Raw genomic sequence first — 23,124 nt, forward strand, 5'->3', positions numbered from 1 at the left:
AAGCTAGGTTAGCACTGAAACAATATTAAAGTATGGTAAAGCAGCAGGTATAGATAATATAGATCCAGAAACACTGAAAGTGGATGAAGTGGCCACCATTAATTTGCTCCTACCATGATTGGGGAAAATATGGCAAGAAGAGAGAATTACATCTGATTGGAAGGAGGGCTTGATTGTAGAACTTCCAAAATAAAGGTGACACCACAGTGTGTAAGAATTGGAGAGGAATAACACTATTAAGCATGCCAAGTAAAATTCTCTCTAGAACAATTCTAAAAAGAGTAAAGGACTCAATTGAGCAGTGTCTTTGGAAAGAACAAGCTGGTTTCTGTAGACTGTGTTGATCTAATAAATATGCTAAGAATAATTCTAGAGCAAAGCAATGAATGGCAGGCCACATTATACTTGACATTCAAAGAATTCAAAAGAGCATTTGATTCAGTAAATGGGACTGAATGTCGAAGACCTTGGTGAAATATGGAGTACCACATAAAATCTTGAAATTCATTAAGGAATTGCACGAAGGGTACAGATGCAAAGTAGCACAGGAGGGAAAGCTCGCAGATTATGTGAATGTCACAAGTGAAGTTCACTAGGGATACATTCTTTCATCAACAATCTTTTTAGTGGTGCTTGATAATGTCATGAGAAAAATGTTGGGTAGAAATGTTAAACAAGGAATACAGATACACACTAATTTACAGTTACATTTAACTGAGTCGACACTGGGAAATATGTCTTCCTTCTTAACAAACTAACTTAATGTGTGATGTTTTATATGTGAAGTACCTGCGAGTATTTTATGCAGAAGTGGAAAGTAAACCTTAACAGTTATATCTACATCACTGCCACAGAGAAATGAGCCATTGGACCTTCTTGTATATTGTACAACACCAGCCATCCTGAAAAATTGTATTAAGTCATCTGTTTCAGTTCTTTAGTTATACGGAATGGTGAGACATAGACTGATTGGTGAGACATTCAAATGCTGGCTCAAAGCGTGTGTTTTACTAGCACTCTTTGGATTCCTGCTCAAGGATCTTGCTTTCGAAATTACATGATGCAGAGCGAGGTTGTCACCACTTGTTTAGTGTGTGGCAACAATGCACACCACGTCACCATGCATTCCTAGCTATCAGAATGAGCGCATTATTTGTCTTATATATGCCATCCTGTACCTAATTTAACTCTTGTACCCTGTCTTACCATAGATACTGTCCCAACTTTTGAGGGTGGCTGTACTTCCGCCCGAACGAGGGAGCGGCTACAAAACCGGTATCGTGAGGCATGAGTCATTGTTCATTGAGCTGCAGAAGTGTACAGTTGTCAATTTGAAGTTTTCAAGATGGAATGGTGGGAGTATGAGAATCGTGTGGCCTTGATAGCGTTACACAAGGTAGGGCAATCACCAGGGGAGATTTTCAAAACCCTTGAGAAGCCGAAAATTAGTAAGAAATTCATTTACTGCACTATAAATTGATTTGTTGAAGTTGGAACTGTGAGAGATCGCCCGCGGCAAGGAAGACCACCCACAGTACGAACGCCAGAACTCGTCAAAGCATGGCGGCTCGTGTGCAACGAATTCCGGTAAGGAGACAGTGTTGGCTCGTGACTTACATATATCAAAAATGTCTGTCTCGCACGTTAAGCATTGACCTGGGACTCCATGCTTACAAACGATGCAAAGGACATCTCCTGACAAATGAACTGAAGTGCCAGAGGCTCCTAAAATCAAAGCACTTACTTAAGCATTACGCAGCTAATGGTCATCGTTGAATCCTGTTTACGGATGAAAAGATTTTCAGTGTTGAAGAGAATTTCAGCGCCCAAAATGACAGGGTATATGCCCATTCCTCTAGAGAAGCTGGTGAAAAGGCTCTGAGGATCCTGAGGGGTCATCGTCCCTCATCAGTTATGGTGTGGTGGGGTGTGCGCTTCGAGGGCACAACGGAGCTCCATTTCTGTCAAAAGGGAGTCAGAACTTCAGCTAAAGTGTACCAGGAGACAGTGCTTAAGGGACTGGTCAGGAATCTCAAAAACAACCTCTTCCATGGACGGAACTGGAGCTTCCAGCAGGACTCGGCCCCAGTGCACAAGGCACAGGCAACCCAGCAGTAGTTGGAGGCAAATGTTCCCGATTTCATTTCCACTTCAGATTGGCCATCTGCAAGTCCAGATTTAAACCCTTTGGACTACAAATTATGGTCCAAGCTTCAGGAGATGGCTTGCAAGAAAAGACATTCCAATATTGAAAGCTTAAAGCAGTCTCTTCGGAAGGCAGTTTCAGAATTTCCAGTTGTGTTGCGTAATGCCATTGATGAGTGGCCACAAAGACTTAAGGCCTGTGTGCATGCAAATAGTGGCCATTTTGAATAATTATTTGTGGTTATGGTTCATAATGCATCTATGTAACACTTGTTATTAGAATATTAAAATATCTCTAACCATTTTGTGTCAATTTACTTAAACGTTTGGGACAGTATTTATGGTAAGGCTATGTAAAATCTTCAATTATTATGTTTAATATATCTTTTATTAAATTCTAAGCATTCTTGACAAAGTGATAAGAGAGTGGCACCGTAAAACACAAGGAATAGGCAGTGAACAAATAGGATGCAAGAACAAAGGAATTGGAATGGTTCTGCCAGTCCATAGAAAAGGCACAGAACCAAATTGCCTACAGCTCTCCTTTGAGAAGGCACAATACATAACCAACATTAAAACAGCACCCAGTTGTATGACAGTTGAGAGGGAAAGGATTCAGAAAGTGGAGAAATTCAAATATCTGGAGGACTGGATAGACAATTGACGTGTCAGAGAGGCACCATTATTGAGAATCAACACGATGAACTTGGCATATAAACTAACTATGAACATTTACAGCAGCAAGAATATCTTGATCAATACAAAACTGAGACACTACCAGACAGGATCCACCCAGAAGCTTTATATGTAGCTGAAAGTTTGAACATGATAAAAATAAGATTGGTCAAGAAGTTGAATCTAGTGGAGAGAAAGATTCTGAGGAACATACTAGGACCCCAAAGAACAGAGGTTGGATCATACAGAAAGAAAGGAAACAAAGAATTATATGTCAAGCTGAAAAAGATCTCGGATACCATCTAGAAGAGGAGAGCTATGTTCTTCGGGCATATCTACAGAATTAACCTGGGAAGACTGACCAATCAGATAAGATTTTTTCAGACCAGGAAAACTATATTGTGCTGGTACCAGGAGGTGAAGAAGGACCTGGATGAAATCAGCAACAGGGATGCCTACATTTCGAGGATCAAGGCCACCAACAGGTTTCAAGAAAGGAGATGATTTCAGAGTGAAAGGATGGAGAAGAACTGGATGAGAATTAAAGCCCAGAAACAGATGAAGCTGAATTCTAATTCATGGTCCATAGTCAGCCAAAACGAATGAATAATAACAAATAAATACTAAGTAAGACTATATCCTGTAAGTATGTATTGCAAATTTGTGTAACCTCAATCTGTCTCCGGCCTCGGGGATTTTAGCAGAAATTTATTTGGATTTTTTAGAGGATTCCGCGATAGATAACGGAAACACGTTGATGATGTATTCGTAGTTCTAGATGAGCGGATAACAGATGCAAAGACCACCTTAAGTAAACTCAGTGACATAGATCCACACATCAAGTTTACCTTGGAATCTGAAAAGAAGGGATCAATTAACTTTTTAGATTTAACTATTAAGAGATAGCCTCCTACTCTTTCCTTCAACATCTACAGGAAACCAACACAAACTAGCGTCACTATAAGACAAGATTCAACACACCCACAAGCTCACAAAAGAGCTACGTATTTCAGCCTCGTAGACCGGGCTTTTAGAATCCCTATGACTAAAGCTAATTTAAACAAGGAGCTGAATACTATCCGCAATATATCCTATGCCAATGGCTACAAGGCCTCTTTCATCGAAGGTATAATCAATAAGATTAAACATCGTCCGCAAACCACGCTTACCAAAGATAAACAAAGTTATAATTCCTATTCAACTTTTACATTTAATAACAACATTCACAGAGTCACCAATATATTCAAAAAGAATAATGTAAAGATATCTTTTCGCACAGATAACAAAAGTACCGAAGTTTTACACAATGCAGCCACTGTAAATAAATCTAACCCTTACCTTAGGTCAGGTGTTTATAGGTTCCAATGCAATGACTGTGGCAGCGCCTACCTAGGGCAAACTGGGCGCAACTTTAAGATAAGGTATGCCGAACACGTTAATGCAGTAAAATATAATAGATTCTCCGCTGTGGGACAATATATCCATGAGCTAAGACATAATTTTACAAACTTGGAACAAGACATTAAAATATTAGAGATTTTGAGCAAGGGACCATTACTGGATGCTACTGAATTGTTACATTCATATAGACCAATATTTTAACGCTAACCTCAATCTCAATGATATATCTGAAACTCCAAAAGTTCTCTTAGATTTCCTGATAACATTTTTAAAAAATGTTCAAATCCCAAACAAGAATTTAATTTTACGTATAATTCACAATAAGTTTTCCCGATATTCGTTCCACAGTCCACACCCACCAGACTCCCTCCACGCGCGGCCCACATACATCGTCTCAACCCACCCCTACTTCCCCTCTTTAGCTACGTCCGATCATGCAAACCTGCTCAGTCTTCATTGTTCATTGAGCGCGGCTAGTAATAGCATTGTCTCACGGCATTTTGAGGTGAGTCCTACATACAATCACTTTATCATTTTGCTGATTAGAGCCACAACACATTCAACACTGGATTGTTAACCGCGTTTTAATATATTTACAGGTTCCGCATTGAACCAGGAAACATTGGTTTCACAAACATCACAAGAAACTACTTTAATGTTTCCACCTCATAGGCCTAAGACATAGAAGATTTTATGCAGAAAATTCCATATGACCAACCTTCACGTTTTTCGAGATGGTTCAGCATTATACAAGTTGTAGTGAAATGGAAAACACTATTTTATCTATCGCTCAACAAATTTAAAGACTCCACAACTGCTTGATCATAAGAATATCATTTAACCAATGAACTTTTATCATATGACTGACTTGCAAGTCTTTTACTTGTCATAATAGTTTTTAATGAGTTAAGGTTTTAATTATAGATTTAACTGGATTTCATGCCAAACATTGTAAAACATGTCATGAATTTTAAGGTTGCCTATTTTCCGAAAAAGCTGAAGATGACGCAAGTCCGCGTCGAAACTAGTCCTGTGAAATTTAATATGTTGTAATTGAATAACAGCATTAAAATTGTATTGAATAGGTGGAAATATCAAGTTTATTTATTGTAATTCTTGGTTCAATACGGAAAAATGAAATTTCTTACGTTAACTCAATCTGTCTAGTCGAAACTGTAGAAAACTGTAATATTTGTATAATCCACTATCATTCTGATACATATGGAGGTTTCTGGAAACTTACTGTAATGATGTATTATCCAGATACATGTGGAAACATTAGGAATTTTATAGACTTTTCCATGTGTGTTTGGAAACTGTAATTGAACATTCAGGTTCAATTTACTCCAGTCGAGAGGCCAATCGATCGATTGTTCCTTATAAGTTCAGATGTGTTCATTTAGTGTTGCAACATCATTTCCAGAAGTGCATATTTCTAGGCTGTTTGTCAAATGGTATATATTACATGTAATAAACTTGATTTGTTTTAGCTTAATAATAAACTGTATATATATAGAGCTGACAGGCTGAGAGGCCAGAGTGAGTGTTACAGTGAGTTGAAGATTTGGTTGATATCTGTACTTGTCAGAATCAACTTCAGTGAGTTAAAGGGTAGTCAGTCTTGCCTTGTGATGGTAAAAAAAGTGAATAATCAGTGTGTGGACTGTTGATATCTGTACTATTCAGAAACAGCAGTAAATTGCTTCAGTGAGTTTTCCCTAATAGTCTTGAAGTTCTGTATAATTGTGTATCAATGTATAATCATTAAGCAAACTGAGTAGGAATTGTGTTATAGGAATAGATTCGGTAACAATGAAGTTGTTTTACAATCAAGAAGTGGATGTATCTCATATGATTTATTTACACAAATCAAATCGCATTGAGAAAGATTATGTTTTAAAACACTTCAAAATGTCCATATTTGTATTACATGTAATAAACTTGATTTGTTTTAGCTTAATAATCAGAATTCCTTCAGAAATTAGGGCTTTAATGGTTTTTAAAATGTTTTCAAGGCTAGGGAAAGCAGTCATAGTAAAGACCTTTGGAATATTTCAATCAGTCAATACTGATCTGCATTTAGGGCAGTCACCCAGGTGGCAGATTCCCTATCTGTTGTTTTCCTAGCCTTTTCTTAAATGATTTCAAAGAAATTGGAAATTTATTTAACATCTCCCTTGGTAAGTTATTCCAGTCCCTAACTCCCCTTCCTATAAATGAGTATTTGTCCCAGTTTGTCCTCTTGAATTCCAACTTTATCTTCATATTGTGATCTTTCCTACTTTCAAAGACGCCACTCAAACTTATTCGTCTAGTAATGTCATTCCATGCCATCTCGGCGCTGACAGCTTGGAACATGCCACTTATTGCAAGAAATCAGCTTCATTTCATGCATCAAATCCTATTTACAAGGAAACAATAACAGTAAAAATTTCCACCTATTTGATACTTATATTTGCATTAAGCAAATCACACAGTACATGTTGACATAAAAAAACCAAAATTGTGAAGAGAAAAGTTAAAAAGCACAATATTAGAACAATATTGAGAAACGGATTTACACAGCGTGTTATTTCTTGGAGATAAGAGCTTAAGTTGTTCTTGAGGTGGCGTAAGGTATAAATTTAAATGTTATAAAGGGAAAAGATAAAGTGAGAAAAACATTTTTTTTTTACAAAACATTACATATAAAAAGGAGTTGAATTAGATAGATGTTTAATAGAATGGGAAGTAGAATGAAGAAAGGATAAAGGAAACGATACAATAGGGAAATAAAGGAGGAATAGTTAGTTTAAGGTGGGGCAGGTGGATGGGTTACTGGAGGTAGAAAACACTGGTAGGAACTGTGTAAGGCATGGAAAATTGAATTCAGGTTTAGAATTTTTGAAGATGAGAATGAGGAAGTGGAATAGAATATTGGGTTTTTCAGAAATATCGTCTAAGTTGATATTAGGGTTGAAGTATTGGTCAAGGTGAATAAAATAATTTTCAGTTGCGTTTAGAAGGGGGCCTTTTTTAATATTCTTAAAGTATTTCCATGTCCTGTGAAATTATTTTTAGAGTCTTGTATGTGTTGTCCTATTGCAGAGAATCTGTTATATTTTATGGCGTTCATATGTTTGGAGCATCTAATATTAAAGTTATGTCTAGTCTGTCCAATGTACGAAGAGCTACAGTTGTTATATTTGATCTGTATACTCCAGATTTATAAAAAGGAGTAGATTTATTTAATGAGTTAGAGTTGTGTAATATATGAAGATTTCTGTTAATGGGTCTAAAGGATATTTTCATGTTGTGTTTTTTAAGAACTTGGGGACTTCATAAGAGTCTTGATTGAAAGTAACTGGAAAATGCAGGGGCTTTGGTTTTATCTTTTGTCAACGTGGTATTGGAACGGTAGATTCTTCACACCCACAAGCACATAAACGTGCTACTTATAACAGCCTAGTTTTTCATGCCTTCAACACTCCTACGTCTAAAAAGGATTTAAATAATGAATTGAACACCATCCGTACTGTCGCTTAATTTAATGGCTTTAACAACTCTTTCATAAACTGTATTATCAACAAATTCAAGCACCATCCCAAAACCACATTAACAAATGATAAAACCAAAGCCACTGCATTTTCCACTTCAACTTTCAATCAAGATGCTTATAAAGTCAACAACATTCTTAAAAAGCACAACATGAAAATCTCTTTACGAACCAATAACTGAAATCTTGAAATACAGTATTACATAACTCTAACTCATGAAGAAAATCTAATCCTTTCTCTAAATCTGGAGTATACAGATTCAAATATAACAACCGTAGCTCTTCGTACATTGGACGGACTGGACGTAACTTTAATATCAGATACTCCAAACATATCAGTGCCATAAAATATAACAGATTCTCTGCAATGGGAGAACACATACAAGACTCTAAACATCATTTCACCAATATTGAACAGGACATTGAAATACTTAGTTATTACCAAAGCCCCCCTTCTAAACTCAACTGAAAATAGTTTTATTCACCTAGACCAATACTAGACCTAATTTCAATTTAAACGACATTTCTGAAAAACCCAATATTCTATTTGACTTCCTCATTCTCATCTTCAAAAATTCTAAACTTCTAAATCCAAATTCAATTTTCCACTCCTTACACAGTTCTTACCCACGTTTCCTACCTCCAATAACCCATGCACCTCCCCCACCTCAAACTACTATTCCTCCTTTATTTTCCTTTCCTTTCTTCTTTCTTCATTCTACCTCCCGTTCTATTAATCATCTCCTATATAATTCAACTCCTCTCTCTATATAATGTTTTATTAAAAAATATAAGTTTTCTCTTTTTTCTTTTTCTTTTCCGCATGAAATGTGTATCATTTATCACTTATGGTTCAGATCATTATAACATTTAAGTTTAAATCTTACGCCACCTCAAGAACGACCTGAGCTCTTATCTTCAAGAAATAACATGCTGTGTAAATGCATATTGTTCTAATATTGCGCTTTTTAACTTTTTCTGTTCCCAATTATCGTGTTTTATGTCAACTGTTCTGCATCTCCAAACTTGCATCTTGCTTCATTTATGTGATAGATCCTAGACTTCTTCAGGATTTTGGAAATTCCATCACACAGTGCTAATCCCTATAGTGTTATAGTGCTTTTATTAACAGCAACTGGTGAAATATTTATACATCACCTATTTTCCTGTACATTGTTTTTATATTTCTTAAGTGATCGGCTGATGATGAACTGGAATAGTACCGCTTGTAATCAACTAGGAATGTAACATTACATTTCTTATTCTACTTGTATTGAAAAGGGGAACCGTTATATATCTTATTATTTCAATTTAATTATGTACACATGAGGTGGCAAAAATCTCATCCATGAGGAAGATGCTAAGAAATTTTAGTTTGCGTTAGGCTATGTGCTATGCCTACTATATTCACACAAAATACCAAACCATACACACAATTAACAGTAGAAAGATAAAATTAAACACACAGTATTGATCAAAGTAGAGCATAACTTGCATTAATTGTCAATTTATAAAATGTTTGCTTTATCTGCTACCTTTGTGAACACAGCTTCATTCACAAATGCCTCAAAATAATCCATTTCAGGGTATTCAGGAGTCAAATTCTTATTTGACATAGCTAGGTTTGGCGCTTGAAATGTATGCGCCTTCAGCGTAAATTCTCCCTGCAACCATGTGGGCATGTCATTTCTTCCTATGGCAGCAAATTATCACCTCTATCAACATTATTGTCGCTCGCTATTAATTCACTAATATCTTCAATATCACTACCGCCACTGTCGATATCCACATTGGACTCAATCTCCTCTAAAAGTGGAAGATTTCCTCCAGATGCTTCTTTTCAAACACTATGTTTACAACTGAGTGACTAAAGAAAAATCTTTTCCTGCAGAACTACTTGCGGAAAAATTATAAACTATTTAGTTTAAAGTGTGGCTCATAGATGGCAGAAGCATACAAAAGGGTATAACACAGTTATAAGAAAGATAAAGTATTTTCGACCGCAGCACTGGGGTTAAGAATGTAATACCATATATAGGTTTATGAGAAAAATTCTTCGAATTAAGGCATTAACTCGGCTCTACCTAATTTTTGTTTCCAGAATGCTTCAACACGAGTGAACGTTTCTGTGCTTAACGTGAACGACTGGGATCCCCGGTTCCGATATCCACAATACGAGTTCTATGTAAACAGCCCATCAATCCGTCCTGGTGACGTGGTAGGGCGGGTGGAAGCAGCGGATGGAGACCGAGGAGACTACGTGACTTTGTCCTTGAGAGGACCTGCTGCCAAGTAAGTTTACCTTTTAGAACCTTACCTTACCTTACCTTACCTATGGCGTGACGGCCCGTTTTCGTGTCATGGCCTCCCCAGCTGCTCTCCGCCAAACTTGTCGATATCGTAATCTATAATCTTCATTTCCGTATTGACAATTGCACAATTAAAAATAGGAGAGGATTTCCACCGATCAATACTTATTTATTGTATATATTAAACTACAGGACCGGTTTCGACCTCATATTCAAGGTCATCTTCAGCTGAACCATACATACATATTTATATAATGAAGCTTTGATTAAGATTGTGGTGTTGAAGGAATGCCATATGATGATGTACATTTAGTTACATACAAATGGAGCACGTCTTAGCGTAAACTGGCGTATATGTCATTCTGTACAATATTGCAACTGTATGTCTAAAATGTTGAAGGTCTTAAAACTAGTGTATAAAACATGTCTTTCCCTAAACTAACTTATATGTACAAGATAAAAACAATATATAAAAACACTTCATGCATATGAACATTCGTTCTTGCTTGGTGGTCAATACATCGACTAACTTCCGTATTTAAGTCTTATTCACAGTTGTACACTTCAGCTGCTATTCTTGGAGTTTGTAAAATTGCATGGATAAAAGTTTTGTCTTCCTGTGCGTATGTGAGATAAAACACTTTCAATTTTAAAAAAGTGCCAAATGTATGGATGAAATTCAAGTAAAATATGTTCAGCTCTGCTGTGTGTGTTGCCTTTTATTGGAACCAATTCATGTTGTCTTTTTGGCGTCCGTAAATTTGGATGACATTGGTTTCAAAGTAGTGGCTCCTTTCCCATTTGTAGCTGTGCAATGATGTTATGTTTGTCTGTGGAAGATAAGATTGAGTTATAAGTGATATTGTGTGGAGGAATGTCTAAGGGTTATGTGTGTGAATTGGAATATGTACTTACTGTTGTTGGTGTAGCTGAGTTGTGTTTGACATGCGAGCTTGTAATGTACTACTTCGTGTTGTTCTTGGGCTTATACTAGCTGCTGTGAGGGGAAGGGAAGGAGGGGTAGGGAGAGTTGTTGTGGGGGTAGGGATGGACAACATGAATTGGTTCCCATAAAAGGCAACACACACAGCAGAGCTGAAGATATTTTACTTGAATTTCATCCATACATTTGGCACCTTTTTGAAATTGAAAGTGTTTTATCTCACATACGCACAGGAAGACAAAACTTTTATCCATGCAATTTTACAAACTCCAAGAATAGCAGCTGAAGTGTACAACTGTGAATAAGACTTAAATACGGAAGTTAGTCGATGTATTGACCACCAAGCAAGAATGAATGTTCATATGCATGAAGTGTTTTTATATATGTTTTTATCTTGTACATATATATAAGTTAGTTTAGGAAAAGACGTGTTTTATACACTAGTTTTAAGACCTTCAACATTTTAGACATACAGTTGCAATATTGTACAGAATGACATATACGCCAGTTTATGCTAAGACGTGCCCCATTTGTATGTAACTAAATGTACATCATCATCATATGGCATTCCTTCAACACCACAATCTTAATCAAAGCTTCATTATATAAATATGTATGTATGGTTCAGCTGAAGATGACCTTGAATATGAGGTCGAAACCGGTCCTGTAGTTTAATATATACAATAAATAAGTATTGATTGGTGGAAATCCTCTCCTATTTTTAATTAAACTTGTCGATCTCGTGCAGCTACTCTCCAATTCTGGATCTTGAGGATGTGTGCTGCGTCCTGATGTACACCATCTTCCCATCTGTTACGTGGCCTTCGCACAGATCTTCCTCCTCCAAAGTCTCCTTAGAATACCTTCTTTGGGATTCGGTGTTCTTCCATCCTAATTAGATGACCTGCCCGTTTAAGTCTCTTCATTCGAATGGCATGAGACAGGGGTGCCTCCCCATACAGGGAATATAGTTCATTGTTATATCTAATTCTCCATTCCCCTTGTATGCATATGGGTCCATAAATTCTCCTCAGGATTTTCCTTTTTGAAGGAATCAATCTTCTCCACGGCTTTCTTTGGGAGGGTCCACGTATCGCTTCCATACATCACTATACTGCAAATGAGGGTTTTGTATAGCATAACTTTTAAGTTCTGGTTTATATCTCTACTTCTGAAAAGTGGTAGTACTGCGAAGTATGCTCTGTTGGCAGCTTGAATTCTTGCCTGTATTTCCACCATTTCCTCATTCTTGTTCCTTTTCATCCTTTTCTATCTCTCTTGTGAATTTCTTCCATTTTTCTTCTTTTCTTCATTAATTGAAATTAAGAGGGTTCCTCCTATTCAATACAAAGATATTTATTAACGTGAATGAGTTGCATATCATTCACATGAGGTACTAGTTTCGGCACTAAACTTATGCCATCATCAGCCAACAAGTCAAATCGGGCAAACACAATCTAACCTTATAACAACGTTACAACACACTGTAACACCTGCACAGATGAATATGAAATAAAATATGGTCCATGATGGCATTTCAGTTTAAAATCTGTTAAAAGGATGATGACTCCGTTGTATACCCATGGCGGTTTGTCCAGCTTGTATATGTCTTTAGTTTCTTAAATCTGTTAAAATTATGCTGCGGAGTTTGTCATATGAATTTAACACTGTGTGTTCTGTAGTTTGGTTCCGAAAAGTAAACATTCATATGATGAACTAATTCCCACTTCAATATGGGTTTTGGAACCTGGAGAAGAAATTAAAAGTCGAATTAGGCAAAAGATAGGAAGGAAAGACTAAAAAGAAAAGTCTAGAAGAAACGAGCGACGACTAGAAACGGACTCACCTTGAGCAGCCTGAGTGATCAGCAGACGGAGCTGGACTGATGGAGCTAAGGTGGAGCGGAAGGATGTGGTAGTAGGGGTAAATGATGTGCATACATACTGCGTATGGTTTGAAAGATCGAATTGTTTTTATGCGGTCTAATATTTCTTAACCATTTAATTAAGAGATCGTAAAGAATATTATATTTCTCGGAAATTTCATTTAAATTATAGTTAGGGTTGAAATATTGATCACAATGAATGAAACCATTTTAGACAATGTTCAAGATTGGCCCTTTGTTTGCTATTTGAAGTATTTCAAAATCATGTTCCATATCAGTGAACTTATGATTAGAGTTGTGAATGTGTTGGCCTATAGCAGAAAACTTGTTATATCTTACTGCGTTGACGTGCTCTGAATATCTGGTTGTGAAGCTGTGTCCTGTTTATCCCATGTAGGAGGCGCTGTAGACGATACACTTGAATCCATAGATTCCGGATTTAGAAAATCTGTTAGAGGTGTTGACTGATGTTGAATTGTGTATAATTTCTGAAGTCCTATTATTAGTTCTGAAGAAAATGTTTACGTTATGTTTTCGAAAGAGATCGGTGATTTGATGGACATCGTCGTTAAATGTAAAAGTAGATGAAACGGTAGTTTTATGTTTTTCTTAAGAGTAGTCTTAGGCTGGTGTCTACATTTATTGATTATCTGTTCTATAAATGATCTGTTGTAACTGTTAAATTTGGCGATTGCTCATATAGTGTTGAGTTCGCTATTGAGGTCTTTTTTAGACATAGGTATCGAGAATGCACGATGAACCATGCTATTACACACTGCAGTTTGTGTGTTTGGGGGTGTATGGAATCTTGACGAATAGTATTGGCAGTTTGTCTGTTTTCTGAAGATTCTATATGAAAGAGCAGGTGGATTTCTGAGAATAGTTAAATCCAGAAAATGAATTGCTTTATTATTTTCGGACTGAAGCGTAAATTTGATGTGGGGGTCAATGTTGTTTAGTTCTTGCCGTGTAGAGGTCTCGTTGTTGATTGCTTCGTCCATTATAACACGTGTCATCAACATATCTGGCCCACATGAGGATGTTTGGAAAAGTGTCGCTATTTATTTTTGTATATTCCAGAAAGTCTAAGTAAAAAATTAAATTAAAAAACTAAAGACATATACAAGCTGGACAAACCACCATGGGTATACAATGGAGTCAGTCATTTTAATGGATTTTAAACTGAAATACAACATCATGTACCATATTTTATTTCATATTCATCTGTGCAGGTATTAGTGTGTTTTAATGTTGTTGTAAAGTTATATTGTGTTTGCCCGATTTGACTTGTTGGCTGATGATGGCACAAGTTTAGTGCTGAAACTAGTGCCTCATGTGAACGATAATGTGACTCATTCATGTTAATAAATATCTTTGTATTGAATAGGAGGAACCCTCTTAATTTCAATTATTGTAATCCCACTTCAATACAGATCATGACATTTCTAAATATTCTTTTCTTCAGTTACTAAATTTTTACATCTCTTTAATTTCTTCATACATCCTTTTTACATTCTTCCTTTTTATCTCTATTACATTTTTGCCTTGCTTTCTTTTCTTCCACAACTACCTTCACTGCCTCTTTCCACAATGGTTCTTTGCATCTTGCAGACGTTCTCTGCACAACTTTTTATACTTGGACCCTACTACACTTCCAAATTCCATTGCTGGAATCAGTTGTTTCAGCATCACCTGTATATTTTTATCTTTTAATTTCCATACTTTCTTTTTCCTTCTGTTCAATTTTTCTCACTCGTTATTGCTACCACTACTGGATGGTGTCTGCCAAGTGCTGCTTCCAGTAGAGCCATCCATCATTTTGTGACTTGCACTTTTGACAATCATCCTTCTGTTACTTCAACTATTTTGTGTACAGTGTCCTCTCCACAAATTTTTGTCAGCCAGAGGGCAGGAATGAGTAGCTGGATGGGGAATACTATGTAAAATTTCAATATGAAAAAATTTCAATTCATTCCCCTCAGGGCATTAACAATAATATCAGACAGGTAAACATTAACTGCAAAATTGAATTATTTTAGTGTTATCATGAGCAAGACATAAGAGTATTTTGAACTTCTGGTGTTTTATTGCTAGTTCCAAATCCATGTAACAGCGGACTTAGGTCTACCACTCAGTTGCTGTGGACATGTGGACTGTCATACAGGTTCGTGATGTCATGCCGAGTAGAGGGCTCGTATGCGATTTGAAGCTAACCCAGACCCCACTCGCTAAACTTTTGATCTCCGATGTAATTGATGCAATCGTGCTGACAATAATTATTTATCATTTAAATTAACTGTTTTACAGTATTTACAAGTTAATTTGGAACACACAAAGACTCAAATAGGTATTAATATTGAGTAACTAGCACATATATAGGTTATGTTAACTAGGTGGTCGGAGAATACAGCAGGGCAGTGTGCCCATTAAAAAGGTCCTAGGGATAACACATGTGTACTGGATTTGCTATTCTTTTTCCTAAACCACATATTTTGTCATATGGTTGAAAGTATGACTTTTCAATAATAATGAACATGTTTTTGAGAATAAGACTTCTGGATACTGTAATTAACATAGTGACACCCCTACATTGAAAAGAATTACCAAATAACTAGGCCTATAGATAGGTAATTTTTTGTGTATCATTGGAAGTGCGATATTTTTGTGTAATTACGCTGCTAAAGTATTATTTAAATACATAAATAAAACTAATTAGAAATAAATAATGCAATGGGGACACTTGTTGAAGTGCAAACAGTCAAGTTGAGGGCATTCTTTCTTTCTAATTCATTATTGGCTGTTTCAATTGAGCCATGGAATATTATAGGAAATACTTATGGAAGTCATGGGAAATGATTTGCTCAAATCTGTAGACACCCTGCTGGTCTGTGCCGTCCTTCAACCGACAAAACACAAAGAGGATATTAACTTTTAGAAGGTATTCAAGGTATGTATTATGTAAATAATTGAATAAGTAAAAATTGTGTATTTGCTGCGTTCTGATTAATTCGCACGGGATTGTATTATAATCAGCAAATGTCAAGTTTGAAATCTTACAACCATTCTCTGCATTCGTCAGCTGCAGCTCTCATTAGATTTCCCCATATATCTTAAACAGAACAAAATAAAATTAATACCTTGTAATGTGGCCTGTTCCAGGATATTTGGAGTAAATGAAGCTGGCGAGATCTTCATTACAGACATGGCTTCTCTCAACACAAGTACGGCCCATCTGGTGGCTGTGGCTACAGACAGTGGAGTTCCCCCACGAGTCGTAAGTATTCACCCATCTTTCTGAAATACTGCAAGGGCATCGAATAATATGGAGACTGTAGTTCTAGGATAGGGAAATTCTAAAAAGAAAAAATGTTGAGTCTTGTTTTATTTACAAGAAGATTATAAACAAATCTTCATTATAAACTAATTTTGTGTCGAGGACCAATAATTAAAACGAAAATACTAGAAATATAACCCTAATTTAATCATGTACAGTAGGATTCAAACTGTTAGGATAATAAATAAATAAATAAATAAAAATAATAAGTAAATAAAAGTAAATAAATATTTTAGTAAGTAAATAAATACTGTATACACTTTCTTGCCTCTTCACAATTAAATCTGTAAGACCATGAATTAGCTACACTTGCTCTGTGGTCTCCTTATCACTGAATCATTAAAAACAGTCTAGTACCAAGGAAAACTGAGACAGAGTGAGTTAGCTGTGCTGTGCTTTGAGCTTGCATTCGTGAGATAATGGGTTTGAAGCCCGCTGTCGGCAGCCCCAAAAATGGTTTTCTATGCTTTCCCATTTTTACACCAGGGCTGTACCTTAAGGCCACGACAGTTTCCTTCCCACTCCTAGGTCTTTCCTACCCCATTGTCGCCATAAGACCTATCTGTGTTGGTGCGACGTAAAGCAACTTAAGAAACCTGAGTATTGTAGATTGAGGATGCCATCCAAAAACCAAAGGCTTAGTCTTCTTGGTGCCAAACATGGAGTCTCTAGTCACCAGGCCTGAAAAAGGAAAACATTTAACGTAAATATTTTTAAGCCAGGGTATTGGCTTTAAGGTTAAATTCTTCCAACAGAAATATGAATACAATCTATTTTATTATTTATTTTGATCTGGATAGGATGTTGTAGTCTGTAATAACCGCTTCTTGTAAACTCTTTTCCACTTCAGTGAACCAGATTTGTTTGGTCTTGTTACATAGAAAGTAAGCAAAGATCCAACAGGACAGAGAGCTCATTCGTGTCAGATGACCGTAGAACGCAATCCTCCTGTTTTAAATGGTGTCTGTTACATTCTCCACATGTGAATATACAGTAAACTATATATCACCACCCTCAGTTATCGCCTGCAACAGGGAACAGCCGGATATTGTTGATAAAAAATAGCACCGTAACTACCCCGATATAATGCCCGTACCAACATCCGCCATTGGTAGCACAGGTAAAGAAGTGTCATATAGTGTTAAGATTGCTCAATATATCGCCAATTGGTGATCTACAGGAACCCGGAAACTTTATCTTCAAATGGAAACATGGCTCTTACCTAATCCTTGTGGAATATGAACAGGCTCTGATGCTTATTAGTAGTGGCGTAGTGCAATGGCTTTACTGCACCTGATCTGGATGAATGATAAAGGCAAACAATGGGAATTTCCTCATGGAACATCACTGGGGATTTTAGTTTTGTGTCAGACTCGTTGGCTGAACGGTCAGCGTACTGGCCTTCGGTTCAGAGGGTCCCGGGTTCGATTCTTGGCCGGTTCGGGTATTTTAATCTTAATTGGTTAATTCCAATGGCATGGGGACTGGGTATATGTGTTGTCTTCATCATTTCATCCTCATCACGACGCGCAGGTTGCCTACGGCGTCAAATAGAAAGACCTGCACCTGGCAAGCCGAACCTGTCCTGGGATCTCCCAGCACTAAAAGCCATATGCCATTTCATTTCATTTTTAATGGGGATTGTTTCTGAGAACAGCTTTGGAACCCTGGACAAAGCAATTTGAGGGTAAAGCGCTTGGCAGTAGCTTACCTTGACCTGTTATGAACTTCAGTCTGTGTGTATGTGTGTGTGTGTGTGTGTGTGTGTGTGTGTGTGTTTATCTGAATGCTCCATTGAAATAATTTTTCAGGGCTGAATAAATGTACGATAACTGTATAAAATTTACATGCAACATCTGTCATGGTATGATATGAATACAGAATACCTACATAAATTAAATGTTGAATTAATACTATTTCAGAAAATCCCTGTACATAGCAGCATCATCATCATCATTGGCACGACAGCCCTTTGAGGGCCTTGGCCTCCATTCTTTCCTGTTAAGTGCAGAGCTCCTCCAGTTATCTTTCCACCTTAACTCAGGTCTGCCAACTTTCCTGATTCCTTCTGGCACTGCATTAAATATCTTCTTTATCATTCTGTTATTAGCATGCAGTACATGTCCTGCCCACTCCAACCTTCTGATCTTTATACAGTTCTAGGCTGGAAATCCTTACGACTTTTATAGAAAGCTCTCGCATCATTCATCCAGCTGATCAAGCAACTTTCTTAGGTTTCCAGCTTGGTAAAGAGTTAAAACATTCCACGAACCAATTCTCAAGTCCTTTACACGTTTGCGAGGTCATCATATAAAGGTCAGGCTGGCTATTTCTTCTTCAGATTTCGTAACGAGAGTCTTTTACAGATTGGGTTGTCAGCCCAACGCCAACACCCAGCAGTCCTTGAAGGCCGATGTTTTCTTTCGGGGTTGTCTCCCTTAGCTGGTGGATTCCCATTTTGAAGTATCGGGAACTCGCATTTTTTTGCCCTCACGAGACTTAACCGTGTGCACGCAGTGTAGCCGTTGCCCAGGAGCCACAGCGTGGACGTGCATGTATCGGACTTGGTAGGAATAAATGGCATTTCCTGTGCATTATTAGCAGTGAACCCATGGGATCACATACTACCTCTTCGGCCCTGTACATAAATCATTCGATCTAATATTTTAAAATGTGACCTCAATTTAACACTGCCCTCTTTATTGCAGCAGCTACACTCTAAACAAGTGATGGCTTTATAATGAGGAATAATTGTAGCTTATGGATGTGCCCTTTCTTGCATCCACAATTTCCTTTGACTGGGACCAATCTTCCTTTCCTTGGCTTCCAATTTCTCTACCAAACCTTTCTTATTCATCACAAGGCATTCTGCTGCATTCAGAGCCTCTGGTTGAATAAGTGTACTATAGAATCTGAGCCTGGCATTGAAACACACTGATAGTGTGTTGGTATGACATTTCTATATTGTTTCCCCGGATATTAAGGGTTTTTAATTTTCAGACGTGTGACATAAAGCAAATAAAAGGATAATTCTTATTTTATTAATTTTAATTGCTATCTCATATCATGCACTGATTCTTGTTGCTATGCCACACAGTGGGGAGTGATGAGTCAACGCGAGGCAGATGAGCTCGGTGCGCCTGCCTGCGAACCGATGAGAGAAACTCGCTGTGCTTCTTTGCTGTTTGTTCACAAGACCACAATATTGTCTGCAAATAGTAATAACTTCATCTCCCGATTCCCATATGCTACCTTTGTCTCCTTTACAATTTCACCCATAACCATTAGAAGCAAAAGAGGAAATTGGAAAGTGATTCCCATGATATGGAATAACAATGTGGATACCTTGCTAGTATATCTCGTGTTGACCATCACTTTTCATGGAGGCAAGTAATTCAGAAGTGCAGAGATAAATTCAAGCAAATTGGTTTGATCTTCACAGATGTAGAAAAGGCAGGTGACAGCAGTGTTCCTGTCCTATTGCGTTGGACAACTGGAACAAATTTTGCTGGAATATATAAAAGGAACCTAGCTTTGTTTGACTAGAGAACAATGACACACACGTTATCTAAAGCCTGCTGGCACGAGTGATGTTAAAATTGAAATCCCTATTTTATCAACTCAACATGTTTTGCTCAGAGGAAGTAAATAGGTATTCACCAAGAATAGAATGCACAAAGAACAATACAGGAAAACCTTTATCCATCACAGTTACAATATGCTTCAAGCTTCTTTCATAAGTTATAGATATCACGTCAAACTATCATATTCTAAGCACCATCGCATTTTGTCACATAACCGTTATGTGAATATGAAGGGGAGCTATATAGGCATTTACTCTGGAAGCACTTCTTTACTATCTTAGACACTCTGACAGGTGTGTGTATATAAAAAGTTAGCAATCTGAGGATAGCTGAGCAATACAATCTGAAAAACATAAATACTGTGTGGGTCCTTACGGTCAGTTTAATATGCCATTTCTTATTCTAATTTTTACAGGTTTATTAAATAAATTTACTAAACGTCACTTAATGCTTAAACTTGATATTTCAGGCGTCGGTGCCAGTAATCGTCCACTTCCCTGAAGCTCTTTCCTCGAGCTGGACTCCAGGTGGAGCAAGCTTCCTGCTGATGGTAGTGTTTGGTGCTCTTCTGGGGATTCTGGCCCTCGTCATCATCTTACTCATCCTCTACATATATAAACAGTAAGATATATTATTTACTTGAATGAGAAAGAATACCAAGCTAATTCAGTTTGTTCAAATGGTCCCATGAATATCTTCATTTCATGGAAATTAATCAATAATACTGCGGAGGATTGTGTAGCTTATCGCCAAGATAGCCAAACTTTTCTTCTGAAAACGCTGAAAGTAGTGATCCTTAAAACCACTGTTATGATGTTTGTTGTTTAAAGGGTGTTAACAGCTAGGTCATCGGATTGTGAACTGTTAGTTCAGGATATAATTTTCATAATGCCTACACGAGTGTACACGGTAGAGGAAAGGATATTTATGTGTAATAATTATGTGAAAACAGAGTCTTGAAGGAAAGTAATTAGGCAATTTGTAACACAATTTCCAGGTGTAGAGAGACCGTGCAGAAATTCGTAAATAATTTCAGAGGAATTCATTCTATACTCGATAAGAAGCAAAGTTTGAAATAATAACATTAAGTTATTTATTAGACCACCTAATCAATACAAAATCATCTTGGATGATTTACATAAATTTGTTAGCTAATAGTGGGACATGTTTCGCCTTCCCTGAAGGCATCATCAGCCATAGTCTTAACCTTAAATTAAAAATAAGCGTCTAAATAACATGTAGTAATGAAATGAATTTTAATCTTGAAGAGATTTGAAGTAAATTAACATTAAAATAACAATGATGGTTTGAAAATACAATGTGATGAGATACAATAGTGGAAGTATTAACAAAATTAACATTAGAAGGCTGCTAAAATAAGTACAATGGATAAAACAACAGATTGTTATACAACAAGTAGTAAGATTGCATAAAAGTAAAGTTGATAGTCATGGCGGTTATAATAAGACGATGGCGAAAAATCTTATATAATCAAAGTAAAGAGGAGAGAATAAAAGTCAAAGTTAGTCGAGAGATCCGAAGTTCATCATGATCTTGAAGATAAAAGACGAAAGTCAGATGCATATGGTGAAGTTGTAGAACACATTGAGGATATGAAGTTGGTGAATAGAAGTTGAAGCAGTTTCAAATAGGATCACTATGGACCATCTCAAAATTTGAAGTGATGTTCAAATCTCACAATTTACAACATTTGAACATCACTTCAAATTTTGAGATGGTCCATAGTGATCCTATTTGAAACTGCTTCAACTTCTATTCACCAACTTCATATCCTCAATGTGTTCTACAACTTCACCATATGCATCTGACTTTCGTCTTTTATCTTCAAGATCATGATGAACTTCGGATCTCTCGACTAACTTTGACTTTTATTCTCTCCTCTTTACTTTGATTATATAAGATTTTTCGCCATCGTCTTATTATAACCGCCATGACTATCAACTTTACTTTTATGCAGTCTTACTACTTGTTGTATAACAATCTGTTGTTTTATCCATTGTACTTATTTTAGCAGCCTTCTAATGTTAATTTTGTTAATACTTCCACTATTGTATCTCATCACATTGTATTTTCAAACCATCATTGTTATTTTAATGTTAATTTACTTCAAATCTCTTCAAGATTTTAAAATTCATTTCATTACTACATGTTATTTAGACGCTTATTTTTAATTTAAGGTTAAGACTATGGCTGATGATGCCTTCAGGGAAGGCGAAACATGTCCCACTATTAGCTAACAAATTTATGTAAATCATCCAAGACGATTTTGTATTGATTAGGTGGTCTAATAAATAACTTAATGTTATTATTTCAATCTAGTATCATCAATACGGACCAAAAATGATATTTATTACATGTAATAAGAAGCAAAGTGTCAAAAAACGTGTACTTAATGAGGGAAAGTAAATGAAATTGCAGAAAGATAGGGCATATGCCTACAAGATCCCTAAGACAACTTTGACAAGAAGCCTGAGTTTTGAAGAGCTCAGCATGGCAGGCTACAAAAATGTAAAAATGTAAGACGATGCCAGAAATTTCCTATCATTGGGTACAAGCTTATTTTCTTAATTCATAATTACTAATTTTCTTAATTCTTATTTTCTTAATTTTAATTGTTATCTCATGTCATGCCACTCTCAGAATCAGCACAATCTCTTGCAACACTTGGTCAAATCACTTTCAAAATTTTTGGTCACAGAATGTCTCACCTATTGAGACACTTCACTCAGACAATCCACGCATCAAACACATTACAATGACAGAACTAGTTGCAGTTCTGAAAACACTAAAGTGCAATAAAGCACCTGGGAAAGATGGCTTAAATTTGGAGTTGTTCAAATATTCATGTGAATCTTTCCAAGAAAGACTCGCCCAGTTCCTAAATAGAATTTGGAAAGGAGAAGACCCACCTGAAAACTGGAATAAAGCAATAGTTATACACATTTTCAAGAAAGATGACAAGAATGACTGTGAAAACTACAGAGGCATATGTTTATTAAATTCTGGTTATAAAATGTATGCCAACATCATTAAAAATAAACTATACAGACACTGAGAACATTCTGGGAGAGGAACAATTCGGCTTCAGAAAGGGAAGGTCTTGCTGCGATGGCTATTTCACAATGAAAATCCATCTAGAAAAACATAGGGAATTTAATGTAGAAACATATATTGCCTTCGCCGACTTCAAAAAAGCTTTTGACAAAGTAAACCCAATACCTTACTTAATATTTCAACCCTTTCGCACTCAGCGTGCCGATCTATCGGCGTGAGAGGTTATGGCGAGAAAGCT

At 36.6% G+C, this 23,124-nt stretch overlaps 1 protein-coding gene across 5 annotated transcripts in view; it reads left to right on the forward strand.

Annotated features, from left to right (window-relative positions):
• The window catches only part of Cad96Cb (protocadherin Fat 4-like Cad96Ca), a 328,400-nt gene that overhangs the window by 282,219 nt on the left and 23,057 nt on the right, over window positions 1-23,124 (forward strand). For all 5 annotated transcript variants that reach the window (XM_067158408.2, XM_068230420.1, XM_067158409.2 and 2 more), the window contains 3 exons: window positions 9,858-10,048; window positions 16,053-16,167; window positions 20,281-20,432. In XM_067158408.2, the coding sequence (XP_067014509.2) occupies window positions 9,858-10,048; window positions 16,053-16,167; window positions 20,281-20,432 (458 nt within the window). The remainder of the gene's footprint in view (window positions 1-9,857; window positions 10,049-16,052; window positions 16,168-20,280; window positions 20,433-23,124) is intronic.

The sequence above is a fragment of the Anabrus simplex genome, chromosome 14 (genome assembly GCF_040414725.1).
Source record: "Anabrus simplex isolate iqAnaSimp1 chromosome 14, ASM4041472v1, whole genome shotgun sequence".
In the NCBI taxonomy this organism is placed as follows: domain Eukaryota; kingdom Metazoa; phylum Arthropoda; class Insecta; order Orthoptera; family Tettigoniidae; genus Anabrus; species Anabrus simplex.